Source organism: Falco naumanni, chromosome 7 (assembly GCF_017639655.2).
Source record: "Falco naumanni isolate bFalNau1 chromosome 7, bFalNau1.pat, whole genome shotgun sequence".
NCBI lineage: Eukaryota > Metazoa > Chordata > Aves > Falconiformes > Falconidae > Falco > Falco naumanni.
In genome coordinates this window covers 2915700-2943041 of record NC_054060.1, presented here as the reverse complement: position 1 = coordinate 2943041, position 27342 = coordinate 2915700, and the positions used below count along the sequence as shown (strand labels likewise).

Below are 27342 nucleotides of genomic sequence, written 5' to 3'. Positions count from 1 at the left end.
TTCATAAATGTTAAAATAAGGTAAGATGAAAATTGGCTAGCACCCCATGTCATGCTGAAATGAAAAATCCAGAAAAGCCTTGATTTCTGAACCGTGTGGTATAACAGTGCGTATGCAGTAGCTTTGAGTATTTCATGAAGTTGTTTGGAGTACCTGTCTGCTAAGGAGCAAACATCAGAGGCGTTGTCAGAAGAATAGCAATAACTTGTATGTACTTAATGGTATTCCAGCCTGTTTTGCTTTTTCTTGAGCTGTCACTGTTGCTCCATTGTTATTTAGCAGTTTTTGACTTCAGCTACTGATGTCCAAGAGTCTGGTGGAACAGGCATTATTCTCGGTAGCTGGAGAAGGGGAGGCAGAGCGTGCAACTAAGTTGCTCAAGATCATGAAAGAGATTGAAATGAAAATTGGAGCTAAAATGGAGATTGTGAATAGAGGGGCTCCTGTACTATGCTTGGACCAGATATTTCAATCTTGAATAAAAACGGCTTTATGAATAAGTGTTGTGTAATATTTCAAGTTTGGTGTTTTGTGTGTGTGTTTGGTGGTTGTGATTCTTTTTCCTTCCCTGCCCCCACCTCAATCACAGCAATCTGTACAGAAAAGCTGTGGCAGGGCAGATAAAACTGTAAGTGGTACTCTGTTCTGTTGTAACATGGCAGCTTGTGCTCGTGGAAGGGTAAGGGTGTACTTATGCAGAACAGAAGAAGCCCAAAAGAACTTTTTGTGATCCTTATCTAACTGGTGCACTATAATATTATTCATCTGTGTTGTGTGATAGCCTTTTTTCCTACGTGGGCTACTTATTGGGGTATTGTGGCACTTTCATGATGAAATCGGCATTTTTCCATTTGGAAAAGGCTTTTTCAAGCTTTGTCTTTCAATGTGGAATATTTTAAGTTCTCCAAGTTGGAAACTAAAACTTTGTTGCCTCTTTCTCTTGTTTCCTTATCTGGCTTGCTGGGTGATGGGACCATGCTTTTCCCCTGGGATAGCAGGAAATACTTTCCTTCTGGGTTATGCCCTAGCATGGTGTAAGCATTTTAGTGCCCAGATTACGTGGCTTCCCATAAGCGTGTAACTTCCATTGTGCCTGAGCAGTACATTTCTTGTATGCATCAGGGTGGAATCTGACCATAGGGGTTTTTTCTTTCTTTCTTTTTTTTTTTCCCCTCTTTTTTGGGGTTTCTTGTAGGTGATGCTTCCTATTGAACAAGAAAAGGGTGCTGCTTGCTCTTTGTTGCTGATTTAATCTGTTCAGGTTTGAAGTATACTATGATTTTGTAGCAATCCCCTTCTTTCTGATAGATTAGAAGATGGCTTAGTGTAAACTGATGATACCATTGAGAGAAATTACTATTTTGTGTCTGTGTGGTAAAGTCTGAAGTATTTCCCATTGATTGCTTTTCTATAAGAATTACTTTCCCCTGTCCCTCATGCATGCGCTCTCTCTTTAAAGTGGGGAGGAGTTTTTTTTGACAGGAATAACTTATCTGTGTCTTTAAGCAAAAAATAAACTGAAATTGTTTACTGGAGACCCAGTTAAATTTTGTTTCCTAAATGAAATATAGTGTTTAAAGAAAAAAATCTGGTCTTCATCTTTCTGGGTTTTCAATTCCAGCTTCTGGTTTGAAATGGGTATCATTGTCTCTTGGAATTTGGTGTAGTCATCCAAGATCTGCTTAAACAGGTTTCTTATCTTTAGAGGTGTAGGGTGCCCAGAAGAAAGAAGAGGAAGAATTATAGAGGACCCCACTTTCTGGACAGATTGCACACATTTAGAGTTAGTGCTGGATGGGATGCTCTGTAGAGCTTATTCTGTGAGTAGCTGTAATGCTGGATCATCAGTGTCTGTAGAGGTGTAGGTATCAGTTGTTGAAGGAGCTCTTGTTTGAAGACAGAAGTAGTGCACTACGGCTGAAATCTCCCTATGAGGCAAATGTGATAGTTGCTCTATTACACAGAATTAGTCTCAAGAGGTGACTTCATTGCAAATCACAGATTTGTTTCAGAAAGGCAACAAACTGCGTTGATTCCATTATCTTATTAACCTGAACTTGGAAAAATTAAGGTAGCTTAGTTAAAATATGAGCTTCTTAAGAACAGGGCTGCAATAGAGCGCTAAGTACCAGTAGGGTACTTAGAGAAAAGCAGGATTAGGCTTTCTCACTTACTTTTGTACAGTTCTCAGTGTGCCTTAAATAAGCAAGTCGTGTGCAGAATATCTTATTTAAATCCTGCTTACATCAATCTGCAAATTAGATACAGGCAAGTTTCCTGTGGGTTTTGAAGCTTAGAGTTAGTGCGCTACCTCTTGGAGGATTCTGAGGGTGAAGTGCTAATAGCAGTTTGTGGAGTACAACCTAGGGGGTGTAAATCAGAGCTGCAGTTGAAGAATTTAAATTTTGTTTGTATTGTAAATCTTGAGACAGCAAGAATTGTAATGCAACTCTGGATTACCTCAAATAAACCCAAAACAATCCTCACCTTTTTTTTTTTGTCTGAGCTCATTCATTTTTTCCTTTCTTTTCTATTTTCTTTTTTCTTCATGTCTTGCTTTCTCTCCTCAAACCTGACTTTATAGGATGGGGTTTCTTTCAGCTTTTTTTCTATTTGCATTCATATTCTAATGTCCAGGGTGTATGCAGCACAGCTACAGTTTAGTGTCCTTCAGTGACTTATGGGCAATTAATTGTCTTACCTCAGAAGCATAGAAATTATTGCAACTTTGCAGATAACAGGACAAGATAATGCAGTGGATCTTAAACTGTTCACAGGCTAGGTATGAAACATTCTGTGGTTACGATATGTGAAAGCTCTTTTGCCTTAGTGGCTCAGCCTGCGTCTAGATTTAACCCGTCAGATCATAGTGGTCCCCTCCTAATAATTGCTGGTCAGTATTGCATGCTGGAAAAGATCTAAAGATGGAATTGATTATGTTTAGAAAACATCTGCAGTAATTTAGTTAGTATCCTGTAGTGGAGAAGCTAAGAAAGAGTTCCTCTTACTGGTGAGGTCTTCAGACTTCGATGGGAGGCAATCTGAGACCTTTGAATGGCGTCTGTCTGGTTTGACCATGTTTTATTTCAAATATATAACTCCTCTTTGGAGTTATTCTGTTTTTATTTTCTAACTTTAGAATGAGGCTTGCTTTTTTTTGTTTTTTTTGTGAAACCATCTGTAATATTGAAGTATAATTGGATTTTTACAGTTGCAGAGTCAAGAGAAAATAAGCTCATTCACGAATTGATGTATTTGTAGATATATTTGTATGTCAGGAGTCTTAATATATTCATGTATAATCCAAGTCACAGTATCACAGGAACTGGCATTTGGCTGAAAATGATTTACAGAATTCCCACCCAAAGTGACCCCTCTAGATCAGCTGAGTGGGTGGGAAGGTCACTAACTGACATAGCAGAACTTCTACGTGGCATAACCAGGGTTCCTCTTTTTATTCTAGTCTCATCAAGAGTTTTTTGGGTTTTTTTATTTCCTTGTATTTCCATTTTATTCCCACTTGTAAATTGGGTCACGTACTGTTTTTTGGGTTGGTTATTAGTTTGCTGGGGGTCTTGTGTGTGTGGTGTTTTGATTTCTGCTTCTGTGAGATATGGTGCAGGTCTCGTGTTAGATTGTAACCCAGAAATAGGTAACACTTTGTTAGAAACAGTTGTAAGTTGAAGTAGTTGCGTTTTAGCTCTCAGCACTTCATCTGGGGCTTCTTATCAGCTCCTGTTTGGACTTGACAAGGTATTTCTCTACAGTTCCTGTACTGTTTCATTGATGACCTCATGCAGCTGGCAGGGAGTGGCTGTCTGGACTGGAAGTGTCTTGGAATGCACGTTCAGAACTATATTTTTCTAAGAAGTGGGTGGAGGGAGGTGGGAGGAGGAGGACAGTGGTGGAGTACCACCATTCTTGCCTCACGCTGAATACTTTTTTTTTTAAATTTTTATGACTCACTGGAAATATTAATGAAAGGCAGGCCAGGAGGAGAGAAACAGCTGTTTGCACAGAATTCAATTCCTAGACCAGGGTTTTGCTGTTTGGACGGTGGTTTCTGAAGGAATATTGTATGTAATGCAGGAAGAGAGCAGCCCAAAATAACCAAAGCAAGTAGTTGTCATGTAACGGTTCTTGGCTATGGGGTACTGTGGAGTGCTGCTTATAACCCTTAATTACAAGAAAACGACTTAGTTTGGAGGTGATAACTTTAGTGATATTATACCTTCCAAGCATTTAAGCCTATTCAGTCTCCAATGGTAGGTGATCAAGGCAGTTAGCTTTGGCAACACAATGGTTCATTTTGCCTCGAAAACTATTTTTACATACCTGATAAGTTCCTCTCAGATACGTGCTTGGTACTCATCTGAAAGCTCTTCTTTTTGGCAAATGTAGCAAATGTGATAGGAACCCTATCAGCAAGAGCAAATACTAAGGTAATTTGTACCAGTTGTTGGCAGGTTTGCAGGGGAACTTTTACTTTTTAATTTTATTTATTTATTTCTTTACTTTTATGGAGGTGGGGGGAAAGGATTTCACTGCCAGAATATTATTATGGTCTTTGGTTCAAGCTGCATGTTGCCAGAGAGGGTGCATCAATCATCGGGAAAAATCTGGCTTATGTTACTTGCTAATCCTTTTCTTTTTGGTATCTTTGAACTGAAAATGTCTCTGTGGATGATGAGAATCTTCTGGGACCTTTTACCTGTGGGCAGCACTTGTTTTTCTAGCTCTTCGCTTGAGAGACAGAGTCTTTTCCTGCACAAACTGTAGTGAAACGCTTTTGAATTTCCACCTACTTCTCTAGAACAGAACACTCCTGATGTGACAAGTTATCTTACTTTGTTGTTGTTTCCTCTCTGAGAGATCATCTTTTATCTTGGGCGATTTGTTTGGGGCTTTTTTTGTGTGTGTTCAGAGGTGGTAGAATGAGTTATTTTAGAGAGGAGTGTGTGTTTGGGATTTTTGCATGGCTGTCTAATGCCCGTGCTCAGGTGAATTGGATAAAGGACTGAGGCTGTCTGCACATTTTCTCGTCTGATCCTCTGTAAGAATGGGTGCCAAGTCTGCTATGTAACTTAACTAAAACCGTTTGAAATTCACATATAGAGGGAATGATCTGCTGGAGTATGAGATCCCTCTTCTTTCAATAAAATGAATAGTATGATTTGCCCCCAAAATGCCATACCTGTGGTGTTGGCAATACTTAGCAGTGCAAAAGCCTTTAAGCCAGAGCTTCGTCCATTCTTTCAGATGGCAAATGCAGGCACCGTGAGGGGTGCTGCCCTTTTGCTCTGGCTGCTTTTTCCTCTGCTGTGGTACAGCTGCAGCCATGCATATTTTGCTTGGCACACCTGTAGGGATTGCAATAGCAGGGCTAACGGGATGTGAATGGAAATGTCTAGATGCGGAGGTACCCTGTGCGATGGGGGAAGGGCTGTTGGAATGACTGGTGTTTACAAGTGCCCGGCTAGCAGCTAGTCATCAAGACCCCAGAATGTTTGTGTTCGGTTTCACGAGGCACCCTTTGGAGACAGAGCACAGTGAGCAAATCCTGGTGAGTCATGGAGGTGGCACAGGACAGAGGTAGTCATCACTGCCAGCTACAAACGCCTGTGAAAAGGCCCATCTGTAACGTGTTAAATCTGCATGTGGTTGCTAGCTGAGGAAGAGCCCAGGAGATGAGGAGAACTTGACAAACAGCATCCATCTGTTGCCCTCCGTGTCAGGGCAAAAGATCCTGGACCTCCTAATGCTTGTTGTTGAGCTGGGTGTAATGGCCTGCTGCTGGGTGGACAGCCTGAACGTCCTCCTGGTTGCCTGGTGGCTGGACAGACTTCTTGGGCACTAAATGCTTTGTGGTGCGTGAGACTGAGTGAAACCTGGTTGGTTTTCAGTTTTTGTCAAGTACAATCAGCTTGCTCCTTCTATAAGGTCTGGCATGTTTTGCTGGGTCATTGGTACGTGGGTATAACTGCACCTCCTACACGCCTGCCACCTTTACAGCTTCAATAGACACTGGTTATAGACCTAAGTGGAATTCCAGACCTTTTTGTTTTCTGGGGCAGTGACAAAGATTTCAATTTCCCTTTCAGCTCAAAGCTGTTTGAGTTGAAATTGAGAGTGCTGCTTTTGATGGAGAACTAGAGAAGAGAATTATAAACCAGTGGACAGTCAAAATGTGCTTTAGGGAACAGATCTTGCTCATTAGAATATTTCAAATTACCGTTCTGATTGTTTTGTGGTAATTGCTAGTGTAATTTTAATAGCTGTAAAAGTACCTGACTTAACACGTCATACCGATTTGAGCAAAGCCCTGTGTGTTCACAGGTGTGATTTCAGCTTTACCTGCTTTAAAAGACTTTAAGGGGCTGATCTTGAACACTGAGTCTCTTGATGATGAGTCTCTTTTCCAGGTTGTTGATTGTTAAACCATTGCGGAAGCCAACTTGCCTCCCCTTTCCCCCGGTGGATTTGAATATGTTCTTTGAAGAGTGGAATTCTAAATAAGTATTGTTGGTGCCTTCCTTTAGCTTGGACACCTGCTGCCTGGATGTGCTGGTGTCCCTCAGCCCGATTTTGTGAGCCCTGTTTTTGCAGGGTGAGTTGTCGGGCAAAAGGTGGTCATGTTTGCCGTTCTGTCTGTCGGTGCAGGGTACTAGACAAGATGGGGAAAACCAGTTACACAAATCCTGACCCCGAGGGTGAGCGAACCTGGTGGGGAGCTGGGAAAGGGAGACGGCCTCTCTCCCTTGAGGTTTTGTTGTTCTGACTGGAATGCTTGGTATTCTGAAAATCTGTGCGCGGTGTAATTTGTCATTTTCGTAGTATGAACTGAGCAGCTGGATAGCAGTGTTCGCTGGCTCGTTTCCAGCTTCTATTGGCGGTTATGCTGAATATACTGCTGAAACGCAGTTTGACAGAGGGTTCTGCCCTCTTCTCCTTGCAGTTTTTCTACAATCTACCAGGTTCTTGCCAAATTTTCCTGTTACAGCAGCCGCATGAATAGATGTTATCGCAACCTCTATTGCTTGAGGAAGATGAATCATTTACTGTGTCAGAAATCCTTTGAAGCAAACTACTCTTTACTAAAATAAAAGTCCTTTTCAGCACAGGGACAGGTAAGTTATTTAAAGGTCCTTGTTTTTCAAAATGTAGATATCCAGGAATTGTGAAACTAGCTAATTAACCGCCAAAACCTGAAGCATACGAATGTTTTGGGGTTTCTACTGTTGCAGTTTTTTATTCTGGCTTTGAGAGATCAGGTGCAAATTTTCCACTTATTTTCTTGAGGATAAAACTGTTGTTCTGCCTTTTGCTTACCCTCCAGACTACTGAAAGGAGAAGAGAGAAAGTGTTTCAGTCTTTCCCCAGGCACTCTATAAAGTATTAAAAAAGCCCATACCTCAGCCTTTTTTTTTTTTTTTTTTTTTTTTTTTTGGAACCCAGCCCAGACTGGATGACTATGTGACTCTACGCATCAGTGATGGAGTTAGGCCATAAAGGTATCAAACATTGATTTTTTTTTTATTTTTTTTTTTTTGAGGCTCCAGGTACTGAGAGGTCAGGCAGTATCTAAGTCGATTGTTCCAATGGATTAAAGTTTGTGTGATTTCCAGTACTTTTTTCTGCTTTAGCTTCTAGCTGTTGCTTCTTACCGTCTTTGGCTAGTGGAGACTCCTACTCTTGCCAATACTCTTATCTGTATTGGTACTAGTTAAGAGTGATTAAATATTCTCTAATAGCCAGTTCGCTGACCTGGCAAAAATTATCTGTCCTTTTCCTTTGGATGGCAGGTGGGGACAATCTTTGTTGGGCGACGGGGCTGAATCTGCTTGCTGAGACACAAGGGCCTCCAGGGTGCCAGGGAAACAGCTGGAGTCTGTTGCTGCAGTCAGAGAAAGAGATTTATCTTTTGTAGGTGTGCCTTGATATGGCCACTTTTATCTCCGTGCAGTTTTAGATTTATCATCTGTGCCTAGACACTTATGCCTGTTCTTGCTTCCTGCTAGTTTATTACTCTGGTCAGGTGGCTGTCTCTCTTTGGTTTCCCCTCGAGTTTCCTTTTCCCAGTACATCAAATTCAAGCTTGTTTTTGTTTTCAGTGCATGTCATAGGTAATAATTTTTTCCCTACTACTTTCACTTGGCCAAAGACAGTAGCTTTGGTCAATTCACGTTCTGTATCTTCCTCCTGAAGATTTCTTTTACCTCCAGCTGGTGTAAAACTTCTGCCTTTCCCTCTATTTAATGCCTTCTGCAGCAGTGTCTACAATCCTTCACTAGATTTCAGAGTGCCAAGGTAGGTTTTTTTCTTTTTGCTTTTTGGAGTATGCTTTCTTTGTCCAGTGCTCACCTTTGGGTTTTTTGTGTTTTGCATGTGTTATGGCATGTTGGGGGCTGTCTGGGGCAGGGATGGCTTGGACAATAATGTGCTGAAGCACAGTGAATGGCTTGTGCATAATCGGGGTTTCTGTGTACCACAGTAAATAGTAATTCCCTTGTCTGGCTGCTCTGGAGGACCACTTTATGAAGGGGTATTAAAGAGGACTCTTTTCTTGTTGTGGTGGGTTGACCTTGGCTGGCTGCCATGTGCCCACCAAGCTGCTGCTCTCATTCCCTCCCCTTGACTGTACAGGGACAGAGAGCATAAGACAAAAGACTGCTGGGTCAAGATAAGGACCGGGAGAGATCACTCAGCAAGTACCATCATGGGCAAAACAGACTTGGGAAAACTGATTTAATTTATTCCCAATTGAGTCAGAGTAGGATAATGAGCAATAAGAACAAATCTTAAATCGCCTTCCCCTTATCCTTCCTGTCTTCCATCGCCTCAACTTCACTCCCGACTGCTCTGTCTCCTTCTCGTGTGGTGCAGGGGAATGGAGTTGTGGTCAGTTCATTAGGCGTTGTCTCTGCCCATCCTTCCTCCTCGTGCTCTTGTTCCTCTCCAGCGTGGCGTCCCTCCCGCAGGAGGTAGCTCTTCAAAAACTTCTCCAATGTGGTTCCTTCCCACAGGCTGCAGTTCTTCACAAACTGCTCCAGTGTGGGCCCTTTCCACAGGGTGCAGTCCTTCAAAGTGGACTGCTCCAGCCTGGGTCCCTTGCAGAGCCACAGCTCCTGCCAGCAAACCTGCTCCAGCCTGGGCTCCTCTCTCCATGGGGCCACAGGTCCTGCCAGGAGCCAGTTCCAGCGTGGGCTGCCCACGGGGTCACAGCCTCCTTCGGGCATCTCCCTGCCCCAGCATGGGGTCCTCCGAAGGCTGCAGGTGGATATCTGCTCCGCCGTGGACCTCCATGTCCCTCAAGGGGCACAGCCTGCCTCACCATGGTCTTCCCCACAGGCTGCAGGGAATCTCTGCTCTGGTGCCTGGAGCACCTCCTGCCTCTCCTGCACCGACCTGGGCGCCTGCGGGGCTGTGGCTCTCATATATTCTCCTCTCTCCGAGCTGCTGTTGCACAGCGTATTTTTCCCCTTTCTTAAACACATTATCCCAGAGGTGCGACCATAGTCACTGCCAGGCTCAGCCTTGGCCAGCGGTGGGTCCATCTTGGAGCTGGCTGGAACTGGCTCTGTCTGACATGGGGGCAGCTTCTGACACCTTGTCACAGAAGCCACCCCTGTAGACCCCCCGCCACCAAAACCTCACCATGCAAACCCAATACACCTGTGCAGACATAAGCGTGCCATGTGAGGACACTTGGGCTTTTCCTGGCTGGAGGGGAGGTTAAGGCTTGTACCAGGCCTGCCTGTACCGGTTAAGAAAAGCTCTCTCAATGCTAAAGAAGTTGTTTGCATGTGTCCTTGATATGTGGTGTGTTTATGTGGCGTTGCCCTGCTTGGATACACAGGGGTTATCTTGCCTTAGAGTGCTAAAAGCAAAATGGGAGAAGAGAGGTTGGATTCTGTTGGATGTGTGTTGTCTGTGTCTGGAGCAGTGCTGGCACTTGGCTGTTCCTCTTCCGAATTCCTGCAGCGTGCGAGTGAGGGTGCAGCTTCAAGGGTTGCATCCTGCGAGCTGGCTGGCAGTATCTGGGTGAGGTCTAAGACCATGTGGCTCATGGTTAAGGGAAAGAAAGAAGTATAGGTATGTTAGTTTACAAAAAACTTCTTTTAAAAGACCTTCTTGAAAATTACCTTCTGTTTTGTAATTGATTGCAGTATATAGAATGCGATCGGTTTGGAATGTTTTGTTCAGTCTTGTAAATGGTAGAGACATGAGAGGGAAAAAGTGCAAGAAAGCTTATTTTATTTAAGACCATGAGAAGAATGAGGATTTTTCAGTTAAGGAGGAAAAAAAAAAAAAAGCTCACACAGAGCAATAGCTTCAAAGATCTAAAAAGTGAAATGTTATTTAAAAAGATGTTCTTCCAGGTTAATAGCTGATCTTCACTGATTACTACAGGAGGTGGGAACTGGCGTACATAAGTACTTCTGAATGTTTTGCTAGATATCCATAGGCATTTCTGGTTATGAGTCTGATTTAGGTTGCCTAAAACCTGTCTGTTCATTGATTACAGTTAGTACGACTTTTTCCTGAGTGTTAAAGCAAAACATTCAAGTCCTGTGTACTTTCTGTGTGTGAGATACAGCTAGTGAAAGCAAATCTAAGGCCCGTTTTTATGCATTGTAATAGTTTTGGAATTCCCAAATACATTTTTGCACATTAGATAAACTCACAAACATGGAATTCATAAACTACTTTGAAAATAAAAGTTCCATCAATTAACACATGCTATGTACAGTCACGTAGGTAAGTATGAATAGATACAGCCATATTTAGCTGAGCAGTCGGTTACCTCGTTTCATAAAAGGCTGTTTATTTGCATCTCTCTTACCGGGCTTTGTCAGAGGCCGGGTGTGGGGCTGTGTGGGGTGGGAGCTTCTGGCCTGACACCACGAACAGGCGTCGGGCAGCTGTGGCCTGTGCCTGCCTTGGTGATCGCTTCCTGTGGTAAATATGGCTGAGGTGGCTGGAAGGCAGCAGCGACAGCTGTGCTCACCAGATTGCTAGACTGGATAGTCATAAAGTGCAGGCAGATGCTATCAAAAAAAAAAAAAAAATAGAAAGGGAACAGAAGTGAGCGTAGAGCAGTTGCCTAGTGGAGATGCAGATGATCCTACAGCAGTTTGGGAGGCTTGAATTTTCTAAAGCTATTTGTCCCTGCCCCTTTCTGGCATTTGGTTGGTATGCTTTCACCTCTATTTTGTAACTTTTGCTGTGCATTTGGGAATGTGGTGACTCTCTGTGTGTGTGTGGATAAAATCCTAAGGAGAGATTCTCCCCCCCCCGCCCAGTTCTCTGTGGGCAGGAAAATACTAAGTTATAGTAAGTGCTTGGGTATGCCACCTGCCTGGCTAGTTTTGGCTGCCTGTCTGGTGTATTTTGGTGTGAGAAAAGAGCAGGGAGCCAAGAGCGAAGGCTGTTACGTGGTGGTAGCTGTACTGTTTAGATGAAGTAAAACTTTGGTAATCTTCGCTAGCTAGTTTGGAGGTGTAAGCAATAAACTCTTGCAGGGACCTTTTACTTCAAGGGCAGTAAGCAAAAAGGTTTCTTGTTCTGATAAATGAAGTGGGAGAATGCATTGCTGTAGGTCCAGCTTGGAATTACAGAGGTTTATTTGAAGACACGGTGTACTCTGGGGCTTCTCAGTCTTTCTGTAGGTGATTGTGTTTAAAGAACTGTGTTAATTTCCAGTGAGGTACCAGTATCCCCAGGGATCTCGGCCTTGATGTTCTGGGGTTAGCTCATTTAACCATCACTTGGAGGCCTGCTCTTCCAGGAGCTTGTATAGAATCCCAGCCTGACGTGCAGCATTGGGTGAAAGGATCCTGGTGTTTGTGCATCGCAGTTCCATGCCCTTCCTAACGACTTGCCTCTACTTAAAATCAGGATAGCTATTTCCTTAGGGAGTATGTTGGCAGTCCCTTAGCTGACTGCTTGCTGGGCACGTTTGGAGTAGGAGCCTCTCTGAGGTTGACAGGATGTCACTTCAGCAGCGGGATGAGCTGTAAGGCTCTCGCTGCTTAGAATCTTTTTTTTTTTTTTCTGAGCTGTGTTTTTTAGCATGGAGTACTGTCAGTCACTCTTTCTTTGAGCTATACTCATTCAGGATTTACAAATATAAGTTTGTAATCTTGGACACCATGAATGCTGTATCTTTAACAGGCTGAAGGAGTCCAGTGTGCTCTCTGACCTCTGTTTGCACAGCAAAGGACACCTGTACTGTTTATGTTGACACACAGGTGTTTGTTACACATGGTATTGGACTCTTAAGAACCTTCTCAAGAGTGCCAGTAATCATTGTGCTGTGAATACCTTCCAAGAGTATAAATGAGTTGGGTGTTTTTGAGAAAGACCTTTGAAGCTTTTTTTTTTGTCAGCAGTTTTGTTGCTAAACACTCCATGTAGCTTTTGCACAGCTTCCAAGTTCCAACCACAGTTAATGGTTGAGCAGCTCTTCAGTCCCTTTTCTGACAGCAGCCAGGTGCCTCTCCACGTCCCGGTGCAGGCTGAGCAGTGCTGCCTGGAGTTGCCTACATCTTAGATGTTAGGGGGTGAACGCTTGAAAGGGGAAGGAACTGGAAATAACTCTTGAAGTTCTTCGTGGCATTTTCAGTACATCCATTCAAATTGCATCATTTCTTTTCTGTTTAATTTTGGGTATTGTGAGATTAGAAGTGAAGAGCGTAAGATGCACTTTCTGTCTGTATAGGGATATAGCAGCAGGCAATGGGTGAATACCCATAGGGTTGCTTTGAAAGCACAAAAAGATCACCTTGTTTCAAGAATTTGTACCCACCGTGTGAGCATGCACGTGGAGATCACCTCTTGAGGCTGTGTTTGAAGAGCAATCTTGGGCAAATAGCCTGCCTATTTCATGGTTTTGAGAAGATGTGTAAGACAGTAACTGTGCATAAGACTGTCTGTGTTAGCAGAGCACAAGTCTAGGCAGGCTTGCTTTGCTCATTAAAATATATTGGTATAGTATACAGACAGCGTTACAAAGAGTGGAGGATAAATATCATACATGCCTGGAAAGAGAATCAAGCTCTGTGTCCCTCCAGTCCACCTCTAGACCTCCTTCAGGAGATAAAGCATATTCAGCCTCCTTGAAGGAGGAGACGACACCCTTCTGAGATGGAGTTGGTAGGGGACCGCTAGAAGCAAGCAAGGGCTGTGGCACTGACATGCTGGCAAAGAGAAGATTCCCGTGATTCTGGCCTGTGATCAAGAACTCTGTGGCTAGTGCTCCCAAACCAGAGGCTCAGAATTTTGCATTGAGGTTCACTTTGCAGCTTTCGTGCTAATGAAATCGCTGAGGTGTGCAATAAGCAGAATGTGTTGTGGTCCTGTGGACAGCTGCGCTTCAGCCAACACTTGGTATTGGTAGCAGACTGATACGAAGGGTATTGGTTATCCTTTAGCGTGATGTTAGTGTTATGTACTTTATCTTAGAGTTCTGAATGGCTACCAGTACTGAAGTACTCTTGAGGCCGACATGGTGGAAGCGACCACTGGGTGCAGACCTGGATGGCGTGTTGGGCTGCAGTCTGGTCTCAGAGTTGAAAATGTCACTGGCTAGGTCTGTGTGTGAAAGGAAGAGCCGTTGTCTTGAAGCTCTAGGCCAGCTGAATGTTAGAAAAAGTTATTTCTGGCCTCTGCAAGTGACTAATTTTACCTTGAAATTACTACTACTTAGTAATGATCAAGAAGTGAGCTTTCCTCGTTGCTTGATAAGGGTTACTTGTTTTTATTTTTGACTGTTAATGCCTTCTGTGTTTTCTATGTCATGTTCTGTTTTGGTTTTTTGCTGGAACAAAACTGTGGGAGCCTTGTCATGAAGCGAGCAGCGTTGCTTGCAGGGTTTGTCCAGATTTTTTATTGTCTGCTCTGCTATTTTTGTTTATTAAATTGAGTATTGTTGCAGCAGTTTCTGGGGAGATGGGTTGCTAGTTCTTCTTCCTCAGACTTATCTATAATCAGTTTGCGAGGAAAAGAGTGACTTTTTCTTTCTTTCCCCTATTTTTTTCCATTGTCTCGGAGTTAGCCAGGCTTCTGACGTTTTCACAAGTGTGAGAGCAAAATGTGTGATCGATGTTAAGTTTCCCCTGTGTCTAAACTCCAGTTCTGGTTAAAACTGGTTTATAATAAAAGTCTGAAGATGGATTACTTGAGCCTGGCTGCCTGGTGGTACCTGATGTTACGTTTTTGGTGTGTTGTCTTCTCCAGGAAGGCCTGGCTCTAAATGGCAGCTGGTGGTAGCAGCTGCATGTAGATATTCAAGGATCCTTTTTCTAGGAGGGTGATCTGTATTTTGCGGTTGTAGGACTGATTAGAAAGGTGCAATGATTACTTTGAAATAGCTTCAGTAAAATTGGAGAGTCCAACATTACCTATGCAGTCATGTGATTAAATTTGAGTGAAGAACTGATTCTGCGTTAAAAATTCTCTTCTGTGTGCTGGCAAGAGGGAGGGAAGGTTTTGGAAACTGTTGCAGTAGCAAAAAGGAATTGAAGGTTTCTGTGGAAAGCGTATTGATGGCATGTTGTTCTGATGCCTTATGTCTGGAGGGAGCAGAGGTTGCTGCCCGTCAACCAGGTGTCCCCCCCTACCCGCCATGACACGTGAGAAGTGCTTTCCTCTTGTTCGTCTGGAAATTCTGCATTGATTTCTACCTTTTAAGGATGACAGGTGTTAATTTTAATATGAGTATGTGAGCTTTTAAAGGTAAAAAGTACTGCGTAATGCTTTCTGAAAACGTGGCTTTGTCCTCTGGCCTAGCAAATGGTTAAGCAATGCCGCACCAAGCCAGAGCATTATTGTATGTAAATTGCCTTAGTTTTGTAGTTATATTAACACCCACTTAGGAACCTGTTGAAACAGGTATGAGTACATTGAGACAGCTTATGTTCTAATTATGGGCTATTTATCTTACTTTATGGAGATGCTTAAACGGAACGCCTCTATGGCCTTCAGTAAGGTATTAAATGATGTGGTTGCATGTCCCTTCTACTTTCATTTTAGGTCTTCCTGGGTTGAACAAAGTGGGTGGGTTTTTTTGTTGCTCCAGTAAGTCTCTTGGCAGGGTATTATGAACCCTGTTGCTAGCATTTAGACTCTTCCAGGGTTGGAGTAGCTTGGTCCTCTCAGGAGTCTGGTTGTAATGATCTAAGGCATGGAAGTGACGTTACAGAAGGCTCTTGCCCCACTGAGGAGGAATGGGCAAAAGGGGGTTGTTCAGGTGGGAAAGCGTTGGGCTACATCACGAGAGGTTCCTTCCAGCCTCAGAGATTCTGTGAAGTTTGGGTTGAGGCAGCACAGTCAAAGTCACAAAACAATGTATGTATATCACATTATAAAGGAAAGTATGGTACTAAGACTCGTACTATAGGAGACTGTTGAGAAGCTTGCAGGAAAGCTAATTCTTTCCTGGCTAAACTGGGCTCAAAGTAACAACTTCCTATACACGCAAACACACTTCTTTAAGTTCAAAATTGTTATTTACTGTTTAAGTGCACTATACCTGAAGTACTAAATATAAGGTCTATGAGACTTTCTGAGGTTATTACTGCTATTTTCACTTGAACTAGAGGGACTGAGCATCTTTTGCCTTGTGGAAGCTTCTCTAATATGGATATTTTGAGTTGTATCTTATTTGGAACTCTTCTGACATGTAGCCCCTGCCATCTATGACTTGTACGTGTCCTGAGTTGATGCCTTCTGCGCTCCCGTCCCTTTACTGCATAGAACTTGTAAGCTGTTCACATTGAGTACTGAACTCCTGTCAGAACTTGCTGAACTGGTTTGCTTTCTGTAACTTGTGCTTTGACTCAGTTCCTTACTCCCTTAACATGTCCTTCGGGTTGTATTTGTTTTCTGTACCTTACAGGCTTTGCATAAACAGTCTTCCTATTTTTTCCCTGAGTTAGATGGCAAGGTGGGAGAGAACATGGCTGCACATCATCTGGTGGCTAACTGGTGACTTTCTCATATGTGAATGGAGGGCCACGAAGATGATCAGGCTGCTGGAGAACCTGCCCTGTGAGGAATCACTGAGAGAGTTAGGTCTTTTCACCCTGGAGAAGAGAAGGCTCAGGGGCACCTCATCATAGCTTTCCAGTACTTAAAGGGCAGCTACAAAGAGGATAAGGGCACGCTCTTCACAGGGAGCCACGTGGAGAGGATGAGGGGCAGTGGGTGTAAGTTGCACTGGGAGAGTTTTCATCTTGATACAAGAAAGAAATTTTTTGCAGTGGCATCAACCACTGTAACAACCTCCCCAGGGATGTGATAGAGTCCCCATCGCTGCAGGGTTTCAATGTGTAACTGGACAGGGTGCTAGGTAATCTCACCTAGGCTCCCTTTTCCATGGGAGCTTGGCCCAGATGATCTTTCAATGTCCCTTCCAGCATGGGCTGTTCTGTGATTCTGTAAATAAACCAGGCAGTGACTGTAATTATTATTTCCAGTTAGTCAGGTGCTATCAAACAGCGTATAAATCAGTCCTCTGATGTTTCACAGCTGTTTCGGAAAGTGATTAGAACCCACAAAGAGTGTGTGAGACTTGAGGCTTAGAAATGTCATTTTTATATACCTTTCCAAATAATTTTAGGTGCTTCTCCAGAATATGAAAGGATACTTTTTGATTTCTGCAGAGTATCCACTTTTTTTTTTTTTGAGGAGGAGGGGCAGTTTTTCTCCCTCTGTACCCCACCATGTGGTGTTGCAGTGTCCCACTTTCATCAGTGGTGCTAGGGCCCATTCATTTTTTTTATGGTTTGTCTCAGCCATTCCAGCCAGCTACTTGTTTGCTGATTCAAAGTTTCTGCACACAGAGCCTTTGTAATCTGGACATTCAGAGCAGAGGCTAGAATTGTCATGTTGTACATCTTATGAAGAGTTTTCTGAGACATTAATTTGGAAATTTATTCTGGTTTTGGGGTTTGGGAAAGACTAGAAGTGAGACGGCTGGAGAATGAGAAGCCAGCAGAAGCTGGAAAATCTGGTGTGTTGCCAGTTTCCTGCAGAAACCACTCCCTGCTGTGGGAGGGCTGTCAGCAGGAACATGAAACTGTTTATTGCTGTTGATTTTTGTGAGTGCTGAGAGTTCCTGAGAAATGTGTAGTTTCCCTTTTCTCACCCCCCTCCTTCCAGGCTCTCCTGAAATCTCCACCACTGGGTCTGTTGGAGACATCTGGTTGCTGACCTGTTTTCTGTGATTAGTTCCTGTGGCAACCTCATTGAAAAGCTTCGTGGCACCTTTTTCTTGCTTGTGTTAGCTTTTGAAAGGTGTCACCTCTGCTTGGAGCTGTAGAGAAGCCAAGTGAGAGGAAAATGTTTTCCTGGGCAGAGGGGGTGGGTCTTAAAACTGAGAAGTTGTTTGCATTCAGATGGAAGAATCAGTAGAACAGAGGTAGGTTTGGGGATTGTAGCAGTGGCTGATTGTAGGTACTTTGTGATGAGCAGCTATGGAATGTTAGTGAGTGTTTCTTTTGAAGTAACTTCACATTCTTCTGTGTTATCTGGAGAGGAATGCAGATATTGAAAACAATCTGAATAACCAAGGAAATGGGTGAAATCCAGTTGTTTGTAAAACCTCTACTGAATCATGAGTATTCCCTCAACGATGAAGCTGTAAGAATAACTGTCTGCTGCAGAATCCACAGATAGGAAAGCAGCATCAGGGATTAGATCTTTAAAAAAACCCTCAGAAGTGCAAGAGGGATGAATTAAAAATCTGAGGACTTCACGCTGTATTTGCTCTATAGTCACTTTTTAGATGCTCTTGGATGTAGGCATTGGAATCGTTACAGCTGATCTTAACTTGCACTAATAGAAAAGACCATTTGAGGATTAGTGGCAGCTGAGCAAAATAGATGCGTTTGAATTGTACCTTTAGGCAAATACAGAGTTAGTGCAAAGAAGAAAGCACTAGTGTTATGCCTTTTTTTGTGGCTTTAAGAACACTGGCTTGTTTATCTTAAAAGGCAGATAGATGGATGGCCACTTTGCACTATGAGACCACTGTATACTAGCATTTCGAGTAGGGAGAGATGGAGTAGTAACATATTCAGACATGAGAACTTGACTGGCATTCCCCTTGAGTTTGAATAGTGAAGACATACATTCATCTGAAACGTATGTTTTTGCAAGCCATCAGTTGATGCTAATAGGCATGAAAACGGAGGAGCTGTGGTAGGGTAACAGCTCTGTAGTAGGTTAAATAAAGTGAACCTTAGAGAGAGAGTTGAAACTGAATACAGATAAGATGGTTGAGATTGTCTAAAACTACATATTTGCACTAGTTAAAGTTATCTTTCTTTTGACTGTTAAAATACTGCAGCCTGTGAGATTTTTCATTTTCACTAACAGCTACCTGTCTTCTATAATTAGAAATGGAGTTTACTGCCTTCTCAGAAGAGATGAAAAACTGGCCACAGTGAATTTGAACACGTCTCGTATCTGTTGTGTACTGCTAGAGTGTTCTGTATTTGAGAACAAGACTAAACTGTGCAAAAATATCCACAGAATGCAAATTAAGTTTTATGTTTATAATACTTCTTTCCTAAATTACTGTAAAGAAATGATCATATTTTATTGTTCAGTTCAAAAAGATTGGTTACTCACTTGGTCATCTTCTTGGATATTGCAGGTTAAATAATTCTTAGTGCTTTCCATTGAGCCTTGCATGCCGGGCTGAAAATTGGTGGTGCAGAAGCCGATTCATGTGTAGGTCATACACTCCTGCCTTAGATTTGGTGCTTTTTATCAGAAAAGGTGGAACAGGCTGATTACAATCTGCTACCAAAGGACTGTCAGAGCACCGAGCTGCATCTCAGACTTTTATTTCAACAAACTGAATGCACTGCATTGTTCAGGCTTCTCACTGTGAAGTTTTATCGTAGCTAATCACAGATTTCTTTCCTATCTTATTCCTGCTCTCCAGTTTGAAAAAATGCAGACCACAGTGACAAGGTTAGTCTCATCAGAGTTGTATACAAAAGAACAGTAGTGCCTGCCTTTACTGTTCCCCTTTGTATACACCCCATCATAATATTAATTCTTACAGCTTTAAACTTTTAATTCATTGTGTGCTGTACTCATTACGCATTTTTCAGTGCCACAGTTGTCTTCTAGGATACAGTTCCCAGTCTGTAGAAAACCTAGATCAATGACCTAATATTTAACCATGTCTAAAGCCTAGATTATTTGAACAGCCCTGTTACTCAAGCTGTGACCATCTGTGTGCTAATTATGGGTTACAGTTATTCTAATATTGGTGTAATTCTCTAATTCTCTGATTTTGAAGCCTCAGTTTTTGTATTTACTTCCTGGAGAACTGAAAGAGGGGGGCATAGCATGTATTTATGCCAAAATCCATTAGAAACAGCACTAGTCAATGAATCCCCATGAAAACACTGCTTGGAGTAGTCTTAGTTCTTAGTACGTATGAGCTGGTTTTCGTATGTATGTACAGTGCTTGATTTTAATCAGAATATTAGGAGGCATGAAACCTCACACCTTGCAGATATGAAATGTCTGCAGCTCTGGTTGGTCAACAGAGCCACATAGCTTTCCCGACTGTTTTATAGGACTGATTTCTGTGAAATTGTGTTAATTACTACAGTTACACACCCAGTACAGTGTTTTCCTGTTATTTTTGGATTCATGTGAAGCTAAATAGTTTACAGTTAGGCATGCATCTGAAACAGTATTGAGAATATTAAAATTCTGTTCATTGGGTGCAAGCAGGATCCTCTACTTGCCTGTCTTTAAGATAGTCCCAGTAATGTGGACTTACCATCCCCGTGAGCTAAATCATTGCCCTTGCCCTGTTTCATGATATGGGCTACTGCTGTTCTGGGCCACTTTTCTGCGATCTTCACTGATCCAAGGCTCACCTGTCCTGCAAGAGCTGTAGAGCTCTGTCACAAGCGAGGTGTGATCTAGGGAAGACGCGTTACAAAGCGGCCCACGGCCGAGCAGCTCCCTTTTTCAGACAACAGCAGAGCCAGGGAGCGTGTCGTCTTTGGAGGACGGTGTGTAGCTGAGCTTGCATTATACAGCCTCAGGTAGGAGAAATACCAGGGTGCACCTCTGGTCGGAGAACAGTGACTTTTCAAATTACATGCTGCTGTAATCTTTGTTTTTGTCAGGAGGATGTGTGACACCATTAAATGAGATGGAAGGAAATAATAATAATAATAATAATGAGATAAGGGAAGATCTGTTAGGAGGAGAGGAATGCCTGTTCTGGTTCCCCCTCCGCCCTCATGTTTAAAATGTAGAGTAGGGCGGGAGAAAATATATAGGTCAGAAAGGTAGACTTGATAACAATGCTGTAGGGCCTCTCTACGAGATCAGCTGAAAGAGCTTGAGTAAGTGGTAGTGTCATGAAATAACTAGCGAATACTTAGTGAGAGTAGCCTGTACTCAAGAGGAAGATTTAAATTAGTTTAAAGGACAGGTTGGCCACTGTATCTAGACCAGTACCAGCTAAATCATGGGCTGATGGAGAAACACATATGGTGAGACGGTATCTTAATTACATGTGAAACTCTGGCTGCTGAGCTCTGTACTTAATATTTTGTCTGAAGTGTTACTGACTAGCATCTTAATCACACAGATTGCGTGGTAGTGCTATACCCACTTTCAGCCCCTAGTGCTAAGCAAATAGTAGGCTAGAATATGACAGCAGTAGCAGTATGAAACTTGTTAAGCATGGAGTTCTGTTCACAAATTGAAAATACACGCATGTGACCAAGTTTGTTGTTCTTGCTCTTCCAGATGGATGGAGGCCTGTCTGAGTGAGGAGCTGCCTCCCACAACAGAGCTGGAAGAAGGATTGAGAAATGGAGTCTACCTGGCCAAACTTGGAAACTTCTTCTCCCCTAAAGTAGTTTCTGTGAAGAAAATCTATGATAGGGAACAGACTAGATACAAGGTGAGAGCTGTTGGCCATAGATACTACTTTAGGTAGACATCTAAAATAGGAAAATGTGCACATAGAGGTACAGTGTGCAAATAAGCAGAAAGTTAGTTTATAATAGTATTACCTGAGAAACTCCACCTTTACTCTAGAACAACGATTAAGTGAGAGGGGGTGGGCTCTTGGCTTTATATCTGGGCATGCACTCATGTGAAAGAACTTGTTGTAAACAATCAATATAATTGTACATAGAAGACTTCTGACCTCTTTTCTGTAAGAGTACCGTTTTCATTATCCATCTTAATGAACCTCCCTGCCATTCTTGGCAGCTGTGGTATTTTATTTCTTACTGCTCTCATCGTTGTTGCCTATTTTTATTTTAGGCAACTGGTCTCCACTTCCGGCACACAGATAACGTAATCCAGTGGCTGAATGCCATGGCTGAGATTGGTCTCCCCAAGGTAATTTCTATGTCGTACGTGCAGATAAATAATCTTAGAAAAACCTTACGTTCCATGGAAGCATTTTCTGTTGTACAAAAATCAGCAGACTTCCTCTAGTTAGTTCTTCATTTTCTAGATTGACATCCCTAGAGAAATTCTCTCCTAAAACTTGCTAAAAGTTTTCATTCTGCTATATGTGTGAGTGTGATTAGGAGCAAAATAACTCCTCCTCCTGTACCGTATCCTTAATGTCACTAATCTTGCATAACATCTGCGTTACATAGTTCTTGCCAGGCATTCTTTTGAGCAGTATCTGAGCTACAGTTTGATTGTGGAAGCTTTTTTAGAAATCTATGCTAAAAGAAGCAACACAACAGAAAATAGTGTTATCTATTTCTTCGGATTTCTCTATGAAACTTTCACATCAAGTTGAAACATTCCTGGTGTAGCTTAATCAAATATAAATTATTGGCTTCAGTAGGGGAATGTCCAGATAAACTCCTCTGAGCTAATCAACACTGTTGCCTAAAAATATCTGGAAGTGGGGTAGTGCTGATAGTAAAGTTGCATACATGGATAGTAAGTAATTTTTTTTAACATGTTTTTTATTTTTTTTTGTAGGCTGTGTTATGCTTAGCCTCTCCAAAACCAACATTGCGTAGTTTAATCTGATGTATGTTTTGTTTGCATACAGGCTTGCAAATTGAACGCTTTATTCTTGGCAAAGATTTTGAAATAATTTGTTGAGATTTACTAGTTGCGCCTTGCTGGGATTTATGATGATTTTACAGGAACAAATTTAGGATTAGGAGATGCTGAAATACACTGTTAAGGTTGTTAGGTGAAAATAAATGAGGAGGTAGCTAGACAGCGAGAGTTGTAAGTGTCAGGTATGAGCCAAGATTTTCAGGTCTAAGTGAGTTTTGAGGGGGAGATAAATGTGTGAGGATATGTTAAAGAAACTGGGCTGGGATCCAGTACATTGACAAAGAGGTACTGGTGGTTTAAGTATTTTCCCATGCAGCAGAGCCAGGGAACTGATACTGTGGAATTGTGAGGGTCCTTCACTTGCTCTTGCCTTTACAGAAAGAGCAATGCTATTTTCTGCTCATAGGCAACAGCAACGTATCCTCCCAGTGACTAGAACGTAACGTACCTTGTCAGCACTTTCGAATGAATTGACATTTCAATATTAGCCCCTTGTGTTAAACTTTTGACGCGCTTTGCATTTGAGGCTGTCTGAAAGCTTTTGGGTCCAGCTGCCTGACAGTGTAGCGTGCAGAGCACCTCAGTGCTGGTCTCAGTTTGCCTTTGTCACTGTCTTTTGCTTCTCAACCACATTTAGTCCAAACAAAATCCTCTTTTCTCTGTTCTGTTGCAAGTATTTTTTTTTTTTTTTTCATCTCTTGGCTTTCACCAAAGTCCTTGCTAATGCCTCCTGACCCGGTATCTTGGTGGGCACATGGAAGAAGGGGTGTACTCGTCCATGTGTAATAGGACCTGGGCAGGAAAAGGGGCACCCTGGTTTGGGTGGTAGGAGCAAAAGAAAGGACTGGCTGGCACTTCAAGCAGGAGGAATGCCGGGCTAGGGCAGAGAAGCTCAGAGAGTTCTGTTCTGCGGGCTGTTTCATTAGTGTGCTGCAGAAGAGTTGGGCTTATCACGGTTGTGTGTGAGTGTAATTCAGACTGCTAACTTTGTTTTATCTTTAGATATTCTACCCAGAAACTACAGATATCTATGATCGCAAGAACATGCCACGCTGTATCTATTGTATTCATGCACTCAGGTAAGGCGTGCTAGGCAGAAATCTAATTGCTTCCGATGTCTTTCTGCAAAGCTGAAGGGTGGGAGGGGAGAGAAGTGAACTGAAGGCTGGATGTGGGTGAATTCTCTAGCAAAACAATCTTAGCAGGTCAGAGCAAAGATACATGAAGCAGGTATTTTGCCTTGGGCAGTGGCCAGATCAGATGCTGAAGGAAAAAGAACCAGTCAAGTATGTTGTGATTACTACAGAAGTGAGCTTGATCCCAGCTTTAGATCTAAAGTGAGTTATCTCTGTAGAATAAGTCATTTGGAGTTTATAAAGCAGTGAGGAGTACGCTGCCACGGTCAAAACTAATGCTCCTTTTTGTTCAGGTTACAGCAGAGTTCCTCCCTTGCTGGCAGCTTTCTAATAGCTACTGTAGCTGCTTTATGCCGGGGTTGGCTGGCGTATATTCTTGTTACATGTTCTTTGTTATATCCCGGCTGTTCCCGCCCCCCTAGTAGCCTGAATTGTGAGCAATTACCGAGCTTCCCAAGAAAATTAAGTTTGCCGTTGCTGTGATCTTTCTAGATCATAATTAAGAAAAGAAAATGAATTCATGGAGCAAAATTAATAGATGCAAACAGTCCCAGCAGTTAAGACTGTAGAATTTAATCTGTAATCTTTCATCTAGTAATACTTTTTCCATACATTTAAATTTTTTTTCAATTGCTAACCTTTTTGGCTGAAATGTTCTGTAGCCAAGTTTCTCTGCAAAGGCAGCCTCCTCAGGATTTTATCAGTTTAAGTAATTTTATTTTTCAAGGAAAGAAGAGAACTCTGACATGTAAAAATAAATGTGGAAAAGGATATTTTTTTATAAAAAAAAACTTGTTCTTTTTTCAGGCTTGGTGCTGAAGTATATTCCAGTTAAGAAATAAAGATCTAGAATGAGGTTTTGTTGACAGTCCATAGGTCAGGAGTGTTCCTGCCTGCTGTTTGTGTTTTGTTTTGTGTTTTTTTTTTTTTGGGAGCTGCTTAGATTTATAGAGATTGGAGATTTATATTTGTCATGTTGAGGTTGTGCTTACCCTCTGTTTTCCTTTCCAATCATGTTAAAACTGAGTTTACCAAAGGAATGTATATTTACTTTATTAATAGTTTATTTTTAATGTTCCTGTATTACCAGATATTTTAACAGAGGGTACCTTTCCACGATCTGTGCTGAGCTGGTATGACAGGCAAAAAGGAGAGGAGTTGCTTCTCGTTCCCCAGCCCCATTTGTCCTGAGCTGTATGGGTTCACCCCTCCCGTGTAGCCATCCTGTTCCTGGTCAGGCTCCAAGTGGATACTTTAACAGCGTTTCAGTAAGCCAGATCAGCTGAGCTGATGCCTTCCCTCTGCTCAGCACTGGTGAGGCCATGCCTGCAGTGCTGCGTCCAGTTAGTACTGTGCCCAGTTCTGGGCTCCCCAGCATGAGAGGGGCATGGACGCGCTGGAGAGAGCTGGAGGAAGGGTCACCGAGATGATTAATGGACCAGAGCCACTCTCCTGTGAGGAAGGACTGGGAGAGCCGTGACTGTTCAGCACAGAGAGGAGAAGGCTCCAAGGGGATCTCATCAGTGTGTGCAGCTGTCTGATGGGAGGGTGCAAAGGAGCCGAAGCCAGGCTCTTTCCAGTGGTGCCCCATGACAGCACAAGAGGCAGCTGGCACAAACTGAGCCACAGGAGTGTCCCTCTGAACATCAGAAAACACTTTATTTACTGTGTGGGTGACCAAGGAGTGGCACAAATTGCCTAGAGAAGTTGTGGAGTCTCCTCCCTTGGAGATACTCAAAAGCCATCTGGTCTTGATCTTGGTGAACCTGGTCTTCTGTGACCTTGTTTGAGGAGGGAGCTTGAACAAGACAAACTTGAGAGCCCCCTCCTAGCTTCAGCTGTTCTGTAATTCTGACAAGACTTCAGAGTGGTGGGCCAGTTATTAGTTATGTGTGGCTGAGGGGAGTCAGCTCACTCTTTTGGTGATTACGAGGCATTACGTGGGCTTACCTGAGTGGCTTCTTGAATCTGTATCTCCTAAAAATTACCTGTGTCGTTGTCAGAAGCACAGGGAAAAATGACTAGTTCTAATTACTTGCTTATTTTCTGTTCTAGCCTGTACCTGTTCAAACTGGGTCTTGCCCCTCAGATTCAGGATTTATATGGGAAGGTGGACTTCACAGGTAAAAAAACCAGAACCAAAACCCAAACCCAACCAACTGAAACTCCCGCTGATACATATGCTGTCTTTACCTCATATTCTACTAGGTGTTGTATAGATCAGTTAAAGGATGGCTAATGTTGATATCCTAAATGCAAATTAAAATTAAAATTAATGGCTAGTAATTTAAGAAAATTTAAGAAAAAAGGATCGATTTGAGTACTTCTGAGCCAGGCTGTTGGTTTGCTAATTATTAGTTTTGCAAGTAACGGCCTCTTTTTTTGCTGTTGTTGTAAGACATTTAAACCTTGGCTCCATTCCTCTGGGAGAAGTTTTGGTAGATGGTTCTAATCTCACTTGATTTTAAAGTAGAGGTGCCGTTAGCTGAGTAAGAGTTTGCCAGCTGATCTGCAACAGGAGATTCCAGCACAAAGTATCACATCCACGTGCCACCTCAAGGTTTCAGTTCCTTGATTTTTTGCAAAAGTGTCAAATTCTGCGTTTTGCATTAGTGAGGTTCCCACCCGAGCACACACATTTAATTTAAAAGGTATATAAACTTCCATTATCCTACAGAACAGTTGTTGATTGCACCTATAAAATGCTAAACTGTCAACTCTCTTTGAGTTACATGGTATTGTTACATGTAGCAGCAGCATGTCTTGATAGCCTCTATTTGCTTTTCTGGCATAGACTCTCTGGGGGGGGGGCAGAGGAATGCTGAAATATTACCTGTGCATTTTCCTGACCTGTTGGCAGCTGTAGTTGAGGCATCGCAGAATAGAGTCTGTTTCCAGCTCCTTGTGAGTGACGTGTGGTTTTCTGCTGAGAAAGACTAGAATATTCTCATATGAGAATCGGGGAGAAATGTAGATTTTAGGAAAGTGTGCAAAATGTCTATCAGTTCTCATTTATTTTGTTTCACTTACTGAGTTATAGTCAAAGTATTATTTAAACAGTAATTGTAATTTATTGTGGTTATCAGACATTTTTTTTGGCAATAGTTGTTGGTATAGCAGGGCTGATTCCTGATGTGTTTAAGCCCATATAACACTGTTTTAATGTGTGTTTCAGAGGAGGAAATCAGTAACATGAGGCTTGAACTGGAGAAGTATGGTATTCAGATGCCTGCCTTCAGCAAGATTGGCGGAATTCTTGCAAATGAACTTTCTGTGGACGAAGCAGCATGTAAGAGAAAATGTAGTTTTGTTTTCTGCAATTAAGTCAAACTAGGAGATTAGGTATTTCTTTTTTTAGTGTTAGTTTTAGTGCCCCCTGTTGTAAGACAGTACAGTCCTTTTGATAGGCCTTTTGGAAGACTGGGAAGAGGGTTTTCTTCCTTCCCTTGTGTATTTTTATTCTTTCTGGAGCATGATGATCTAACTAGCTACAGTATCGTGCTAGGAAGTAGGCTGACTTTTTTGTCAAGAGCAAATGATGGATTGAGAGGTATTTTGATAATTCTCTTGCTTCCCAGTATTTCCAGGTAATTCTTCTGCCCTTGCCAATTAAGTTCTCAGTTTTTAACAGAGCTGTTGTGTTTGGGACTAACTGGCACACTGCGACTTGTTTTTCAGTACATGCTGCTGTCATTGCCATTAATGAAGCAATCGACCATCAGGTTCCAGCTGACACTCTTATGGCCATGAAGAACCCTAATGCCATGCTAATAAATCTTGATGATCAACTGGAATCCACTTACCAAGACACACTCTACAGAGCAAAGCAAGACAAGATGGAGAATGCTAAAAACAGGGTAGATCAATTCTTCTTTCAAACCATCTATTTGCATGCATTACAATTTTGTATTGCAGTGTAAACTGTGGAGAATTCACAGAATGTGTGTTACAGTCCCGTGTGTATAGTGTTAGGTGGGTTTACTCCTGGTGGTATTCTGGTGTGTTCCCCAATCTTCCTGTTGTAGAAGACAGCAGCAGTTGGCTGTGTGACTGTTTAGCCATCTGAAATACGGGCCACGCGGATGCAGAATTAACGTCGGTCTTTCTATGTTGGCAG

At 42.4% G+C, this 27342-nt stretch overlaps 1 protein-coding gene across 4 annotated transcripts in view; it reads left to right on the top strand.

The window, feature by feature from the left end:
- The window catches only part of IQGAP1 (IQ motif containing GTPase activating protein 1), an 80259-nt gene that overhangs the window by 5019 nt on the left and 47898 nt on the right, over positions 1–27342 (top strand). For 3 of the 4 annotated variants that reach the window (XM_040602023.1, XM_040602022.1, XM_040602021.1), the window contains exons 3-8: positions 20797–20953; positions 21322–21399; positions 23092–23168; positions 25281–25348; positions 26401–26514; positions 26904–27082. In XM_040602023.1, the coding sequence (XP_040457957.1) occupies positions 20797–20953; positions 21322–21399; positions 23092–23168; positions 25281–25348; positions 26401–26514; positions 26904–27082 (673 nt within the window). Of the gene's footprint in view, positions 1–18955; positions 18985–20796; positions 20954–21321; positions 21400–23091; positions 23169–25280; positions 25349–26400; positions 26515–26903; positions 27083–27342 lie in introns of those variants that run through there. The other variant, XM_040602024.1, reaches the window with a different exon arrangement.